The sequence below is a fragment of the Centruroides vittatus genome, unplaced genomic scaffold, assembly GCF_030686945.1.
Source record: "Centruroides vittatus isolate TY-2023 unplaced genomic scaffold, ASM3068694v2 contig_375, whole genome shotgun sequence".
In the NCBI taxonomy this organism is placed as follows: domain Eukaryota; kingdom Metazoa; phylum Arthropoda; class Arachnida; order Scorpiones; family Buthidae; genus Centruroides; species Centruroides vittatus.
The window spans coordinates 1,273,539-1,289,061 of record NW_027122197.1 but is presented as its reverse complement, the minus strand read 5'-3'; the positions used below and the strand labels follow the sequence as shown (position 1 = coordinate 1,289,061).

Here is a 15,523-nt window from a genome sequence, read left to right as displayed (position 1 = left end):
AGATCACTTGCACTTCACGTTGTCGTAACCAAATTCATTAACCAAACTTATTCTAACGAACGACAATGTCGGGCTACAACTTTTCGTTACAATGTTCTAAATTCTTTTAGGAGTAGTCTTGCTCCTGCACATTATACTTTTCCTGTTAGCAATGGAGTCGTGCCAGTTACCTATCTAACTCAGTTTGGGGGAAAATTTTGAATCGAAAAGTATTACGCGTATAGTAACGTGACTTCCGTTAACTATATACGAACTTCCGGCTACGGAACTTCGTGTATAGTTAATATAGTAAATCTTTACCTCCTGGCCTAAGCTTTTCACATCTGGTCTCGACTTTCATCTATCTAACTATTTCTCGAGATTAAGAAAGGATAGACAAACAGACAGGGAAGGACGTTGACCATCCCCTCTTATCGAGAAGGCCGGCCCTGAGTAATTCCGCAACTTAATAATTACGAAATAATGTTTGCTGTTTTTATTTTTTTTCCTAAGCAACGATATGTAACCCTTTACCAAACATAAATACTGTGTACACACTCTGACTTTTATATAAAGTAAAATCTGCCCAGAAAGGAACCTGAATACAACGGAAACCTGCCTAAACAGGGAAAAATATCTTTAAAACATAGCGATTTTCCATGTATAAAAAAAATGTTCAAAACGAAGCCCGTTAAAACCAGAAAAAAAAAAATTATTCAGTACAGTGTGATTCCGGCTTACGCAGGTTTTACTGTTTATAAATGAGCGCTCGAGATAAAGAAATTTTAGACATTTTTGCAATTATATTTTTACATTTATTGTCGTATTAACTTTTGAAATTTAATAAAAATTATTATTGACTTCTACTAGAATTTTCATTTTACTTTATTTCTTACTCGATTCTTCCGAAGCGAAGCAATTACTTTTGAAGTAGAAATATCTCAAGAACTAGAATAAATGATGCCAACAACTATTAACTGCAAAACTTTTATATTAATATAAATGAATTTATTTGTTATATTAAACCTTTAATAATAGAAATTGTCGAAATTACAGTGAATATCTCACGAATTCCCTAAATAAATATAATATAAAAGCTCAAATTACTAATTTACATGTCTACGGGTGGCCCTGTATTTATATAATGGTTTCTCGTATATTTCCAGATGTAATTTATTCGAAGTTACTTTTAAAAAATGTTTGGTAAATTCTAATTATTAAGTTTAATATTCTGTTTGATAAGGGCGATTCACGCTGCGAAAGTTTTACAAATCTCGATAATCTCATAAATCTGATTAAAGTTTTACAAGGCAACGAGAAGATAAATAAGATTTAATAAATGTAAAATGGCATCGATTTTGGAATGTTAAACAATACAGAGCAGAGTAATTACATTAATTACCGTAAGGATTCGTTCTAAAGGATCATTTTTCATTAAAATCTTTCATAAATTCAAAGTTAATATCGGAAATTATTTTTCCTGGCGTGTCAGGAAACCATTTTCTCATTTAAAAATTCATTTAAAAAAATAATAAATCGTAATCAATTATTTAAAATTTAAAAAAAAATTAAGAAACTTAGTATATTATTTAAATTCAAAATTATCTCCTGAAAGGTGTTAAACAACCAGCATAACTTTATTCTTAAAGGAAAAGTATGATTTACAGGGGCAAGTCACTATTAATTTGAGTTTTTTTAAAATTCTTTCTGCTTTAAGTGGGCCTCTTTAGCAGGCTCATTATGGGTTCGACCAGGCCCACAATATCCGAATGAACCACCCCAAAAAATTCCTGGGGATTTAACGACCTACCCGGATTCAAACCCAGGCCCTCCACAAGCAGCACGCTGCCACGTTAACCACTCGGCCATCTGACCAACGAATTAATTTGAGGTGAAACGCATATATGTTAAATTAAAAATTGCGGCATTGCTATCCTCATTTCTTCTGTACTAAAGAATGGAGGCCTCATACAGGACATGGGTAAAGTTGATGATGAAGAACATAAATAAAAGCAAATTTAAAAAACGTAATAAGTAACGAGCAAAATTGAGAGCATTGTGATATAAATGCTCTTAATTTTAGTTGTGTCGTGCCCATGTACATGATACTTTTCCTGTTAACAATATAGCCATGCTGGTTATCTATCTAACACCATTCAGGAGAAAATATTTGAATTCGCATAATGTTTGAATTTCTATATACAGTAGTTAATTCGGGCCTCCTGCCCCTAAGATTTCCACCTCTACTTCCGACGTTTATCTATCTCACTCCTTTTTCGAGATTAAGGAAGGACAGACAGACAGTAGAACGCTAGTGGAATTTATAGATCTAATAAAATTTAACATGAAAACTTATTTTTTATTTTTCTCATTATAATTTATTATTATTATTATTTTTTAAATTTTAATTAATTAATTAAATTTAAATTTTATAAATAAATAAATAAATAATATTTTTAAATTAATGTTTAAAGATAAGCGTGCTATTGTAGACGAGGAAATTATTATTATGAATGAGCACAATTAATCGATTTTATAGCAAAAAAACTAAATTAAATTATTTAAATTTAGGAATAAATTTAATTACTTAATTTAATTAAGATATTAATGAAAATTCTCTTTAATTTGTTAAATGTAATGAAACACTATCAATTGCTTAATTAGTTTTGGTTTAACAAATATGTATATACATACAGTAAAACCTGTTCGAAGCGGAAAAATATTCGATACCTTGCGTGTCCGGTTTACACAGGTTTTACTGTTACATTCAAACCTTTGAACAACGGGAACACAAAAAAAATGAACGTCGTTTGGAGGTTACTATGTATTCATTTTATAAAGAAGAATACCCGAAGAAATGGTCGCTTTTTAGAGGTGTCCGTTATTAGAGGTTCGACTATACACTTTAAACGAATAAAATATCATAAAAATATTGAAAAATTCAAGATAATTTTTAAGTAAATGTAATTTTTTTTTTCAAGTTTTGAAGTAAAAATCAAATTAAATACCGTGAAAGATGAACTGAATAATTTATTCAGAATTTTTTTCAGGTTTAAATAACGAAATGAGGACGAAAAAGTACACAAATTTCGGTTATTTTTTTAATAAAAGAATGGAAATTTTTCTTTCGTATCTTTCATATAAACACATTCTTTACTGTCAAAACAGATTTGATATCAAATAAATTTATGTACTTTACTTCTAATATACTTTAAAATGTATTTATTTATTTATTTATTTCTGGGTGTTGTAAAATATAAATCGTGTAAAATACATGTTTTTTGTGGTATTTTGAAATTGTATTTATTATTTTCTACGTATATATACGGCATTATCGATGGGGGTAAAAAATTACTATAAAATATGAGTTGAAACATAAAATTTTTATTACTTAATTCCAACAACATTTTCTGAATAAAATTCTCATATAATTTTGTAAATTGAAAAGGAAAGGATTATATATATATATATATACGTATATAAAAATTCACTGTACACTTTTATATATGAGCAATAATTTAATTATGATTTTATACCTTTATACAACTACATTAGCTTATACAATAATTGGATTACACAGATATGAAGAAGTGTTTTTATATTCCCTTATTTCAAGAATAATTACTCGTTCATTTGTCGTCTTTCTTAAATATTTTCTGTACTTTTGGGAAGAAAATATTTAATTTTAATAATATTAATAATAATATACAACCCTTTTGTGAGTTATCCACGTGCCACATCAACAGGTTATAGCGTATGATGAAGTCCAAAAATTCCTCCTTGTGTGCTTCTAAATACTGAACCATTAATTATGGTTTATAGGAAATTAAGTTTACCATGAGTCCGGGCTTAAATATATTTATATTATTATCCAGAAAGCTATTAATTGTTCAAAAATATTTAATTTGTGATATGTTTGCTTTATAGAAGATTAGAGAAGGACCTAATTCTTTTATACTTGGCACCATAAATATTTAGGTCCAACCTTTTGTTAGCTTAAGTTACTTAGCTTTAAAACGTAATACTCTGAAGTATAATATACTTTACTTTGATGATTTTTTAATAATACTTTCATAAATATCAACAATAATTACAATGAGAAGAGAATATATTTACAAATGGTAGCAACAGAAAAGAATTTGATAATATTTTAATGTTTTTTTTTTCCTTTAATTAATTTATATTTAATTATTTTTAACACGTTTTTATATTAGAGAAATGTGTGCAAGGTGCGCAAATTGAAGGCATCTTCAAGTTTACTATAGAAATTTGCTATTATAAAATGCTCGATATATAAAAAATAATAGTGGCTAAAGCTAGTGTAAATGGCACTTTATATATATATGTATATAGAATTTTTTTTATTCTAGTAGTAAATTATAGAAACAAAGAAAGAAAAAATCAGGCACGTGTAATGTGCTGGAGTGAGGTAGGCAAACTATTTTTACGAAGCACTAACAGTACTTAACGGAATCATTACTTATAAGGATTCCCAATGGAATTGCTTTCATTTTGCAGATGTTAGACGTGATAATATTTTTATTTTTCGTTCTTCTATAGAATAAAAACATCCATTTTATTATATTTCTCATAAATTATTTACTAAAATTGCTTTACTTTTTAAAATTTAAATGATTCAATCGAATTAATTCATTCCTCCTGGATTAATGACGATTGTAGATAATTATACTTAATCCTTCTGTGCTAAATAGAATATTTAGCATTACTTCTTAGTAAAATTACATTAGTTTGCCCACAGCTTTGCTAAATTCTGAAGTTTTTTTAAGCTCGAATATGCTAAAATTAATGGTTGGAATTTACATATGAACACAATGAAGTCTACACGTTTAACAACGAATATAACTTATTTCTTAATTAAAAACATTATTTTTTTAAATACAAATTAATATTTAAATAAGTTAAATTTAACTACCAATCGTAACCAGTTTGATTTCTTCTGTTATCAGGTTGAGGTGTGTAGGGTTGTGTATCCGGTTGAGGTACGGAGGTCACTACATATTGCGTGTCTTGTTCAGGTAAATTCTGAGATAATAATAATAAAAATTCTCTACTATATAAGTAATATAAGAAATTCTGAACATAATTAACGTAAGAATCTTCTACTTACCTGATAATTTTGATTTACTATGTGATATTGAGAATCCAAAAATGGATTACCTGCTTGTCCTCCATTATTTGTGGGTGCAGGAGCTGATGCAGTACCTACAAAAAACAATTTTAATGTTTAAAAAAATGTATATTTTTAAAAGAAAATAAAAGAAAATGTTTTTTTTTTAAAAAAATCAATAGAAAAGAGGAGAAATAAAAATTTATTTTTGTAAATTTAAACAAATGAAGCATAGAAATTCGTGCTGGAAACGTTTCTTTAAGCTTCAGATTTAAGTTAAACAATTTTTTATTCCTTCGAAATGTTTAAATATTATAATTTATTATGCATTAATTATTGTATATGAATAAAAAAAAATTTTCTCATGTTATATAGATGAACATTCTCCTTCTTAATCTTGAGCTTAGAAGTAAAGTAGAGGATTTTTCCTGTCATCTTATCCAAGTTTTGACATATTGGATGTCATCTTATATCTGATATTATCAGTCAAACTGAGGAAGTTCTCAAAATATCTTGATTACATAATTTGAAAAATATCCTATTTATAAAATAAAATTTAAAAAAAAAACTGCATTGTTATATAAATTTTTATCCTATAAAGAAACTGACAAAAAAAATATTCGTGTGACAATAAATCAATAAAAATTAAATCTATTTTTTGTTTAGAAAGATAAAGAAACTCAGAACATGGCATGTAATTACTACAAAGTTAATGAGGAGTTTAAGTGAGAGATGCTAATGAAGAATTTAATTTCATTACCATGGCTTAAATAGTCGAAATGAACGTAGTTTGCGTGATAAATGAGATTTTATTTTTATCCATTTTATCATTAGTAGAGAAAACGGTGCTTAAAATGGCATTTACATCTTTATGTTTTTAATTTGTCATACAAAGTTTTCATTGTATAATCATATTTTATGTTAATGATAATGTGTCTGCTCTTTGTGATACTTAACATTAACGAAATAATATTTACTTTTATTGAAATTTATTAACAGAATATAAAAATTTTTTAAAAATGTATAAATTTAAGCTTAAATCGCAATTTATTCTCATAAGAAGTAATTATTTGATGTTAAGTGCTACGTTATAAAAAGAGAAAAAAAAGAAAATTTGCAAGATACTTCAGCATTCATAATTAAAAATCAATTAGTTTCACTAGAAGGTTAAGAGTATTACCTCCAGGTACTGAGAGACTATTTCCTGTGCTCTGATATTCATAAATATCCTGGTTTTTCTCCTGCATATTCTGCCTGGATAATGATTTTGCCATTGGATTAGCGGGTACACCATGAGGAGCCAGATGACTAGTTTCCTCCAGGATGGTATCTGGTTCGTGCTCGTCTTGGAACGAAGTAAAACCCTTATCGCGCCGGTAATAATTAATTAAAATGAAGAGAAACAATACGATAAGACATGCGAATCCGTATCCACGAAACGTCACGCGTGTTCCTGTAAGGGTGGAACAATAAATTTTTTTTTTACTAATATATCGATCGCATTGTATGGAATGAAAAGGAAAACCAACCAAAACTATTAACGAAAAGACCGCCGATGACAGCTCCACACCCTTTTCCAAGTCCATGATGTATACCCTGTAGAACTCCTTGGGCAGAGGATCTCAATTTGGACGGGGTGGCTTGAGTGATGTAGGAACAACAAGCGGCCCAAACAGCGGCGTGTGTGATACCTGCATCGTTAACAACTTTATAATTATTTAACTAATAAACATGTTAATTAAATTAAATTATATTTTACAAAATAAATTTACCGTTGGCAAGTTTTATTAACTCGAAAATTGAGTTAAGCAGGCAGAATTATACAACGATTTTACATCACCATACTCATTGAGTTAGTAGTAAAATACTTAAAGAATCAACTGATTTTCTAAATCCAATTTAATTTTGATTTAGAAAACATCATTAAGAGTATATTGTGTTAGAAATTGTTACGTTACAGACCAACAAACACGCTAAAGATTGCAATTTTCATGTATGTATATAGTCACGCGATTCTGCAATTAAAAAAACCACAATAATAATAATAATAATAATAAAGGGAGGACTCGAATATATTGATTGAATTTCAGAATATTGAAGATATTTTTTCCCGTTAATCTTTATTTACTCCTTTTTTATCTTTAATCTAATCTTTTTATATGAGACGAAACGAAAGCTAGAAAGGTTTTCACCACCAGAAAAATCGATAGATTCAAGAAATAAAAAAGGTTAAAAGCAATTCTATGTTATTAAAATTTTATTTATTTTCGTTTAAAAAAAAAACTGAATAATTAGGAATAGAATTAGGAAAGAATAAATATATTTATTTTTCATTGTTACGTATAGCCTAATGTTCCTCGTGTTATAGGGAAATAGTCATATAAACAAGGCAACATTATAAAAAGATGGCATCATTGTTATAGGACTTTCCTGGCATTCTATATCTGTTTTCATCCCTAATAAAGGTTACCATTACCTTTAAGTCTTCAGATCGGTTCCGGAGATATTAAGGAGATAAGGCCATGTTTCCCGAACCAATTATGGGATTTTCATGAAAATTTCTAGAAACATTTCTCTCAAATACACAAATTTCACTGCAAAATATCAGAAATTTTTGACAAAAAGAACAGGAGTTATTAAGCTTTAATGTAAACGAACAAAACCCGTCCATACACATATAAACACACAATAACATTCATACATATAGAAAAAACACCAATTTTTCTTTGGTTTTTCCGGTCGTTTTAAGGTCCTCTGAGTCTAAAAATGTGGCAATTTTTTTGGCCAATCGCCATAATTTCCCACTTATAGCCAACAAAGTAAACTAAGGAGTACTTTTTTTTTTTATCATTCATTACTCAATGGAATGTGAAGATCATTATGTTCGATACAATCAATAGTTTTGTCATGACTACTCAAAGAATGAATAAGTCACGCATCGTCTATTCGTCTTGCTTGAATAACGATTGATAAACAAAAACTGTAACAAAAGCTTGGGGAGGAAATCTTTATCCTTATCGTGCCATTATTTTCTCGTAAGAAGTAGCAAAATGTTCTTGCAAATATGCTCCAAAAACTTCATGATTATGCATTGTTTGCTAATTTAAAATTTAAAATTATTCTAGCAAGCCACAAATGATCTCATTAAATGTTAATTAATGGCTTTTATGTAAAAAAGATAAAGTTTATCGAACAATTTACCTTTAAAAAAATGCGTAAATTTTAATTAAAATAAATTTGATTTATTTGTTGTTATTTATAAAAAAAACAATTAAAAAATTGTTTCTTAGACAATTTTTATAGAACAGATAAAATTTAAATTTTTTCCACGCGCTGATTGGTTAGATATTTGAAAATTTAAAAATTCAACCAATCAGCGTTAAGAAATACGTTTAACGTTTAAATATCCGTAACTTTATGCTTAATTACCGGACCAATAAATAGAAGAATATTAATTTATCATTTATTTATTTAAAAATTTAACATTTTAAGGATATCTTATGAAATTTTAAAAATTTAAACCTGAAAATCCTACTCGGCAGGTAAAAATATTTTTAAGTATTTATTTTAAATGAATATTTTTTCCGCAAATATATATATATATATATATATATATATTGATACGTTTTATGCATACGTGCTACGTTGAATTCAATTTAAAAATTTTTGAATTTATATTCTTTTTGAAATAAATTATAAAAATCGATATTGAATGTTGAAACTGGATTAAAACTCGATAAGCAGATTAACTAAGGCGCATATAAATTTCGAGAATGTAGAAAGTTATCTTTTGTTGGAGAAAAATTGATTTGAGTTGGGATTTTTACGCATTAAAATAAATTCTCAAAAGAAAAATATAATAGAAAAGAACGTAAGCAGGTTAGCAGATTACAGACATTAAAATTTAAGCCAGTTTAGATCATGTTTAAGTATAGATATTTCGATTATTGATCGAAATATAATGGAAATAATGATCTATCCAATAGAATTAATGTTCGAAATTTTATTAAAATATATATATATATATATATATATATATATATAAAACAAAGCAGTAAAAATACAATTACATCCATATATAAAAATCTTCTTTATATTTAAAATAATTAGAATATTTTTTAAAATTATTGTGATTATACATAAAAAAAATTCAAGGCTAATTACTTATATTATAGAAGTAAAAATAAAAATTAAAAAAAATAAATCCATTTTTTTATTCTGATTGGTTAGAGATTTGAAATTTGAAAACTTCAACCAATCAGCGTTACGTAAATGTCTAGACTTTAACGGGTACTTAAATAAATCTAATTACTAGACCAAAAATACTTTATTGGTCGTAATTAATTATATTTAATTATCTAAAAATCGAAAATAAGAAACATTTGAGTATAAAATACGAGTATTAACGGGTTATATTAATTTAATGATGGGAATTTTATATTATTTTACAGAATACATTTATGGCTTCTCTATCGTCTTAAAATGAAATTTAATGAGTATAAAGTATTTTGAAATCAATTTAATACAAGTTCGTGCTAAATTAACCTATTGGAAAGTGGAAATAATTCGTATGGCTTATTTTATATAAAACAAATTGGTGGAAAAACAGCAGTTGTATGTGTACTTAAAGTGTATGCATGATAAAGCACTGCCATTGATCTTACAATTTTGAAAATGTCATGCCCTGCTTCAAATTTCATAACCTTACAACATATTACAAAGTTATTCGAATGCAGAAGAGATCGTGTTTGTATCCATAAGCCAATGATATCATATTCTTTACACTCAATCAATTTATAACAAGTTGAAACGTTATATTTTCATTGGGTTATTATTAAAGAAAGGAGAAAAATCGAAGTAGATGGCTAGTATCATCAATACAACGGCATTACTCTTGGAAAGTTTCCAAATCATTTGTTCTATTCAAAGACATCAATACCAATGTCTCGCTTAATAAGATACAAGATGATAAATTTTTATTTGTTTATACGATGGGCGGAAGAGGGTGGAGTAATATCTTCAATTTACTTTTTGTCCACAGTAATTTATGCCCTACATTTATATTTATTCTTAACATTTATAAATGCCCAGGTGAGAATATTCACAGTATTAAATTTCGGGCGGAGTAAAGTGCAGGGAGATTTTTTTTATACATATAAATTAAAATTTTTATGTACACGATAAGTATAAAAATGTAGTAAAAATAATAATTCAATTTACAAAACTAGGAGGAATTGCATTTAAAATTTATTACTACAGTAGCACAGTAGTATAACTGGATGAAGAAAATCTCTCCAGTGGATGGATAAACTGTCAAAATTCACTCGGAACGGTAAAAAATATACTGTACAAACAAACTCCATCGTACAGTAACGTGACAAATGTAGTGAATTCTCGGTTTTTACCGAATCTGGCCCAATGCCAATCCCAAATATAGACGTTGTACCGCATTAAGGTCTTGACTTATACCACACAGCAAGTCTGTAGATAATTTCTTTTCATGGTTAAAATTAAAATTTTTATTGTTCAATTATTGTTTATATATAATTCTCCGAACCATTCATTATTTATCAGCATTTTTATTGCTAAATAATTTATAAAAGCTCTTATTCAACGTCATGAATAAATCGATATTCATTATATTCCATTTTCTCTTTCACTTTATCCCTTACTTTATTGTGTTCATTGGAGCGGATGTATTTGCGATGAGCACTTAACCAGTATAACTGTAAAAATCATTCATTTATTTATTTATAATACAAAATACTGAGAAAATTATTATTATTTTTTTAAAATTTAATCAATTTTTACTGTATTCTTTCTATGCGTATTATTTATAAATTTAAAAAACAATAATAATAATAATTCTTAATTTATATTATCAAATTTTTAATATAAAATTTCGTTTATAATACTTTAAAATTTAAATTAAAATAAGGAATATGCAGAATGAAAATTACAAATTAAAGATGAGATGCCATCAATATTCAAAGGTCAAGGAGGAGCAAAACCCAACAAAATTTTCAGGGGTTTTATTTGGATATGTTAGGCCCAGTCTCTTACTACCAATCAGGCCAATTTTAGGCCTGGCCGAACCCTCGATTGGCCTGAAAAAAGGCCTTCTAGTTGCCCACAGAGCGGAAAGAGTAAATCAATATTCAAGTCCTACACCATTATTTTATGCAGCGATATAAAAGAAGAAAAAGTGCAGATAAGTGATAAAAATAAAGAACTTCATCTTCAACAAAACTTACTTCAATTGACCATTTCTAATTTCCGCTTCAATCATTTTTCCCATTATACGTGAAAATTACCTTTTTCCTCAATTACTGCTGTAGTAACAATTGGTATAATAAAATATTTGTAATAAATAATAATAAAATCTAATATTTTACAGAATAAAAACCGAAAATATTCTTGAATATTTAAAAAATTTATACAATTATCGATTGATCCACTTAAAAAAAAAAATCGATGATGATTTTTTCCACATCATCCCCAATGCTGTTCCATCATTATAGTGACTACTATTAACGATCTCTCGGAGAATTTTTATTTTTATTTTTAATATAAATTTTCCACATGGAATAAATTCTCGTTATGGATAATAAATGTACTTAACTATGAACCTCTTGTTGGTAGGTTATTAATATTCATGCAGTGGTAAATTATCGGTTTCGACACTAGTAGAGCAATAATGCAATTTCAATTAATAAAGAAATATTTAATGAATTATTCAAAGCACGGAAATGAGAGTGTCAATATTACTTAAATTCTTTATAGTTTACGTTGATTTATTTACAAAAATTTAAAAATAAAAAATGGGGGTGTTTTTTAATGAGATTTGGCAGCGCGAATTGCATACCCAATGATTTACTTAATTGTAAATTAGACACGTAAACTTAATGTTGACAAATTGCCGTATTTGGGAATATAGTTTTACTGCTGGTAATTTCGTTATCAACTCTTAAGTAACTGTTAATGTTAGCGTACTGATTTCCCAATGGTGTAGCTATACGTAACAACGAAATATATCATGGTTTCATGCTTCAAGAATGAAGTAGTAAAGAAAAACGAATGAAAAAAGTAGGAAAAAAGGTTTCAACTTCGTCTTCGATTCTCGTGAGGTGACAGTTTTCGTAGCTATGGAAACTAGGACAGCTGTAAAGGTCACACACAAATCGAGCCTTCTCACTTATACCTTAACCAATCCTAGAACTCGTATAAACGACTTTTTTAAAACATTAATTTGATTTGATTCTTTTTTTTAATTATTACTCTCTAAATTATATTTCTGTTTAAATCTAAAAAGGCTACACGATTGGCTAAAATATCGATAATACGACAGATTTTATCCAATTATGTTACTCCATGGAGAAAAAGTAATGCATTGAAAGGATTAAATTGTGAATTATAAAAAGTATTTTCAATAATTAAATACCGTAGAATTTTATTACATTTTGAATAATTTAAGTTATTACAGTTTATACCTTGTATAAATTCAAATGGTAGAACCCACCACGGATCTGTCAACCACGAAATGTAAAGAAATCTGCAGATATTACCGAAAAGTCCAATGCATAGCACCTGGGAAAAAGAAATTAGAAAATAAATTCAGTTTTTTTTAATTATAAGCAACTTTATAACGTATAAAAAATTACCTTTGTGTGTCCTATTTGTTTTATGAATTTAAAACTAAAAAAATAGGCGAAAATTTCGGATACATGGTTTATAACGGATGCCACACCGAAAAGCGTAGGTGTGCCACCCAAATCTTGAAGATGCCAAAAGAGAAAAGTGAAAACTAATCCAATTCCGAAACCCATGAACCATGTTACGTATAGAAAAGCTGCGTAACGTAGTGTTGCGAAGGTACGCAGAACATCTAACCATTCAGATAAATGTTGAGTTGTTTGAGCGAATACTTCACTCTACACGAAATAAAATTGAATAATTAAAACCACGAAGTAAATACTTTCCATTGGAACTTAATGATGTCTTACTTTAGCTGGAGCTGTTCCGTCTTCAGTTTTAATGGGTTCGTTCGTTGCTATCTGGGTCTTAACAGCACCCATGGGTATATTTTCTTCTACAGATTCGTAATCAAATCGAAATTGTGTTGCAGAGATAAAGGCACAGCCCATTAACACAGAAAAAGTGGCGAAGCAAATAGTATAGTTCCTCTCACGTCCATGAGGTTCGCATGGGTGATATGGAAACACTTTAGATTGATCCAAGGCTATACCAACAAAAAACATGGCTAATCCCCATCCTAGTGAACCGAACATTCTTTGTTTTCCATAATTATCTATATTTTCACCCAAGAAGCATAAAGTAGCAGAATCGGCTAAAGTAATTGCTGGTGCACTAAAAAATTCTCCGAGTACAATTAGGAGGAGGAGCAAGAAGAACACCTCTTGAACATCTTCTCTCTTGTATACCATGGAGCTGAAAGGTGGTGATACGTACGAATTGTCTTTATCGGTGTTAGCATTTGATGTGTAATCTACAGTTTGGGGCGATTTCCCTACTACAAAACGTACCGGAAGTCCGTCATTTGCCTCACGCACAGCTCTTTTATATCTTATTAACAAATCTATAGGTTTGTCACGAATATTCATTTGAGCATCAACGTTTCTTTTCTCTCTTCCTTCTTCGGGATCGTACGGAATTTGGTAAATGCTACCATTTTGTATGCCGGTATCTTTACTACTTAGATCATATTTTTTATCTATTTCGTTTTCAGTTTCGTACAAAATTGGAAGGGAAACATTTGATAAGTCATTGTATGTTTCAACGCTTCTTTTATCTCTTTCAGCGTCGGGTTCGTAGTAAACATTGTGTGTAGCATTAGACATCATGCAAGAAGAAGCGGGCGGTTGGATAAAATTAAGTGCCAGAGTGAAAATTATCCAACAGCCTAAGGAAAAGAGTAACATTGTCTTACCTTTACGAAACCTATCAGCAACATTTCCCCATAGAGGAGCGCTGAGAAATTCTACAAAAGGACGGAAACCAATTAACATACCGCTCTGTTCGGGATTCATTCCTAATTGCTTAAAGTAAACACCCAAAAGGGGAAACAGAGAACCGAAAGCAGAAAAGAAGAAGAAATAAAACAGCTTAGACACTAATAAATCTTGATTGACTGCAGTCAATAGATTATCGATGACGTCACCTTTCCCCGTAAATTGTCTCTTATCCTCATTTAAATTTCTTTCCTGATGATAAGTATTCGGTTGCTTATCATCATCTTCCTGTTCGTTCTTCATTTCACTTTGATCCATCTTTCTTCTATAACTCTCAAAACTTCTTTCCTTAATAAATTAGATTTTTATCTTGAAATATTCTCTGGAAAAAAAAATATTTATAAATAAATGAAGAATTTTACTAATTAAGAAATAAATCGTGAATAATTATTAATTAAAGTGGGGAGTTAAATATATAATAAACAAAGAATTAATTCCATTTAATTTTTCTACATTAATTACTTAAAATTCTTTAACTATTTATTATATAATAATATAAATGAGGATAAATATCACTCAATTAACAATATTATTTAATTAATTTAGTGTAGAAGTGTAGAAACAGAATTTTAATTTGTTTATTAAATAATTTAAGCTTAAAATAAAACAAATTATAGTAAAACAAAATACACGTATACTGTCTCTATTATTTTATTTATTTATTTATATTTTTTAACATTGATCTAACGTGGTACATCACGAAACTCTTCCAACTACATACCTCTATATACAGTATATATACACAGTATATACAATTACACTTAGTTTCTCTACAAAATTTATCAGTATACACACACATGTATATAAAGAATTTACGGTGTCTAACTATAGAAATGTGCGCTATTTCAGTACACAGGATAGAAAGAATGCGAAAGAAACACCTGAGCTTACCTGTATAAGCGGTTAAATATTCGTAAGAGTGATGTTTCCAATGATGGAACATGTTACACGATTGTTGAAAATCCTATTGTTAAGGTGATAATAAGTTGTTAAACATTGAAACTCCTATACAAGCCAGATAATAATTATAGTAACATAGATAAAATGCAGACTGTACGTCGAACTAGTTCCACTTTTCGTTTATGTTCGATCGATAGAGGAATATGCACTAGCGCCCCTCTTCCCTGTACAATGCCTTTAATGGATAAAGGTATTGGATGGTTTGTCTTATCACTTAATTCAATCGCCATCATATCTTGAATGGGAATTCCTTTATAAATTGTGATTAAATCCATTATTTATATAACACTAAATCAAACTACAAACTGCCTACGTCATTAGTTTAGTTGATAATTATCTAAATGTCCTCCTAGTTTAATTAGTACAAGAATTCTTGTATTATATTTAATATTTTTAAAATTAAATTTTATTTATTTATTTATTTTTT

General features: G+C 28.4%; 1 protein-coding gene across 1 annotated transcript; it reads right to left on the bottom strand.

Moving 5' to 3' along the window:
• Positions 1 to 4,596: 4,596 nt before the first annotated feature.
• Positions 4,597 to 15,241, bottom strand: LOC136975563 (major facilitator superfamily domain-containing protein 6-like). The gene is made up of 8 exons (XM_067270645.1): positions 15,028 to 15,241; positions 13,111 to 14,458; positions 12,769 to 13,038; positions 12,598 to 12,694; positions 6,637 to 6,798; positions 6,288 to 6,560; positions 5,108 to 5,202; positions 4,597 to 5,022 (listed from the first exon to the last, which is right to left on the bottom strand). The coding sequence occupies exons 2-8, from the start codon at positions 14,392 to 14,394 to the stop codon at positions 4,909 to 4,911; spliced, it is 2,295 nt and encodes a 764-aa protein (XP_067126746.1). The 5' UTR covers positions 14,395 to 14,458; positions 15,028 to 15,241; the 3' UTR covers positions 4,597 to 4,908.
• Between the last annotated feature and the right edge of the window lie 282 nt (positions 15,242 to 15,523).

Excerpts from the sequence above, each read along its gene's own strand:
- LOC136975563 (XM_067270645.1), bottom strand. The coding sequence starts at position 14,394 with ATGGATCAAAGTGAAATGAAGAACGAACAGGAAGATGATGATAAGCAA. Across the intron at positions 13,039-13,110 it reads ACGGAACAGCTCCAGCTAAA|AGTGAAGTATTCGCTCAAAC; the intron begins GTAAGACATCAT and ends TATTTCGTGTAG. Across the intron at positions 6,561-6,636 it reads TCTTTTCGTTAATAGTTTTG|GAACACGCGTGACGTTTCGT; the intron begins GTTGGTTTTCCT and ends CCACCCTTACAG.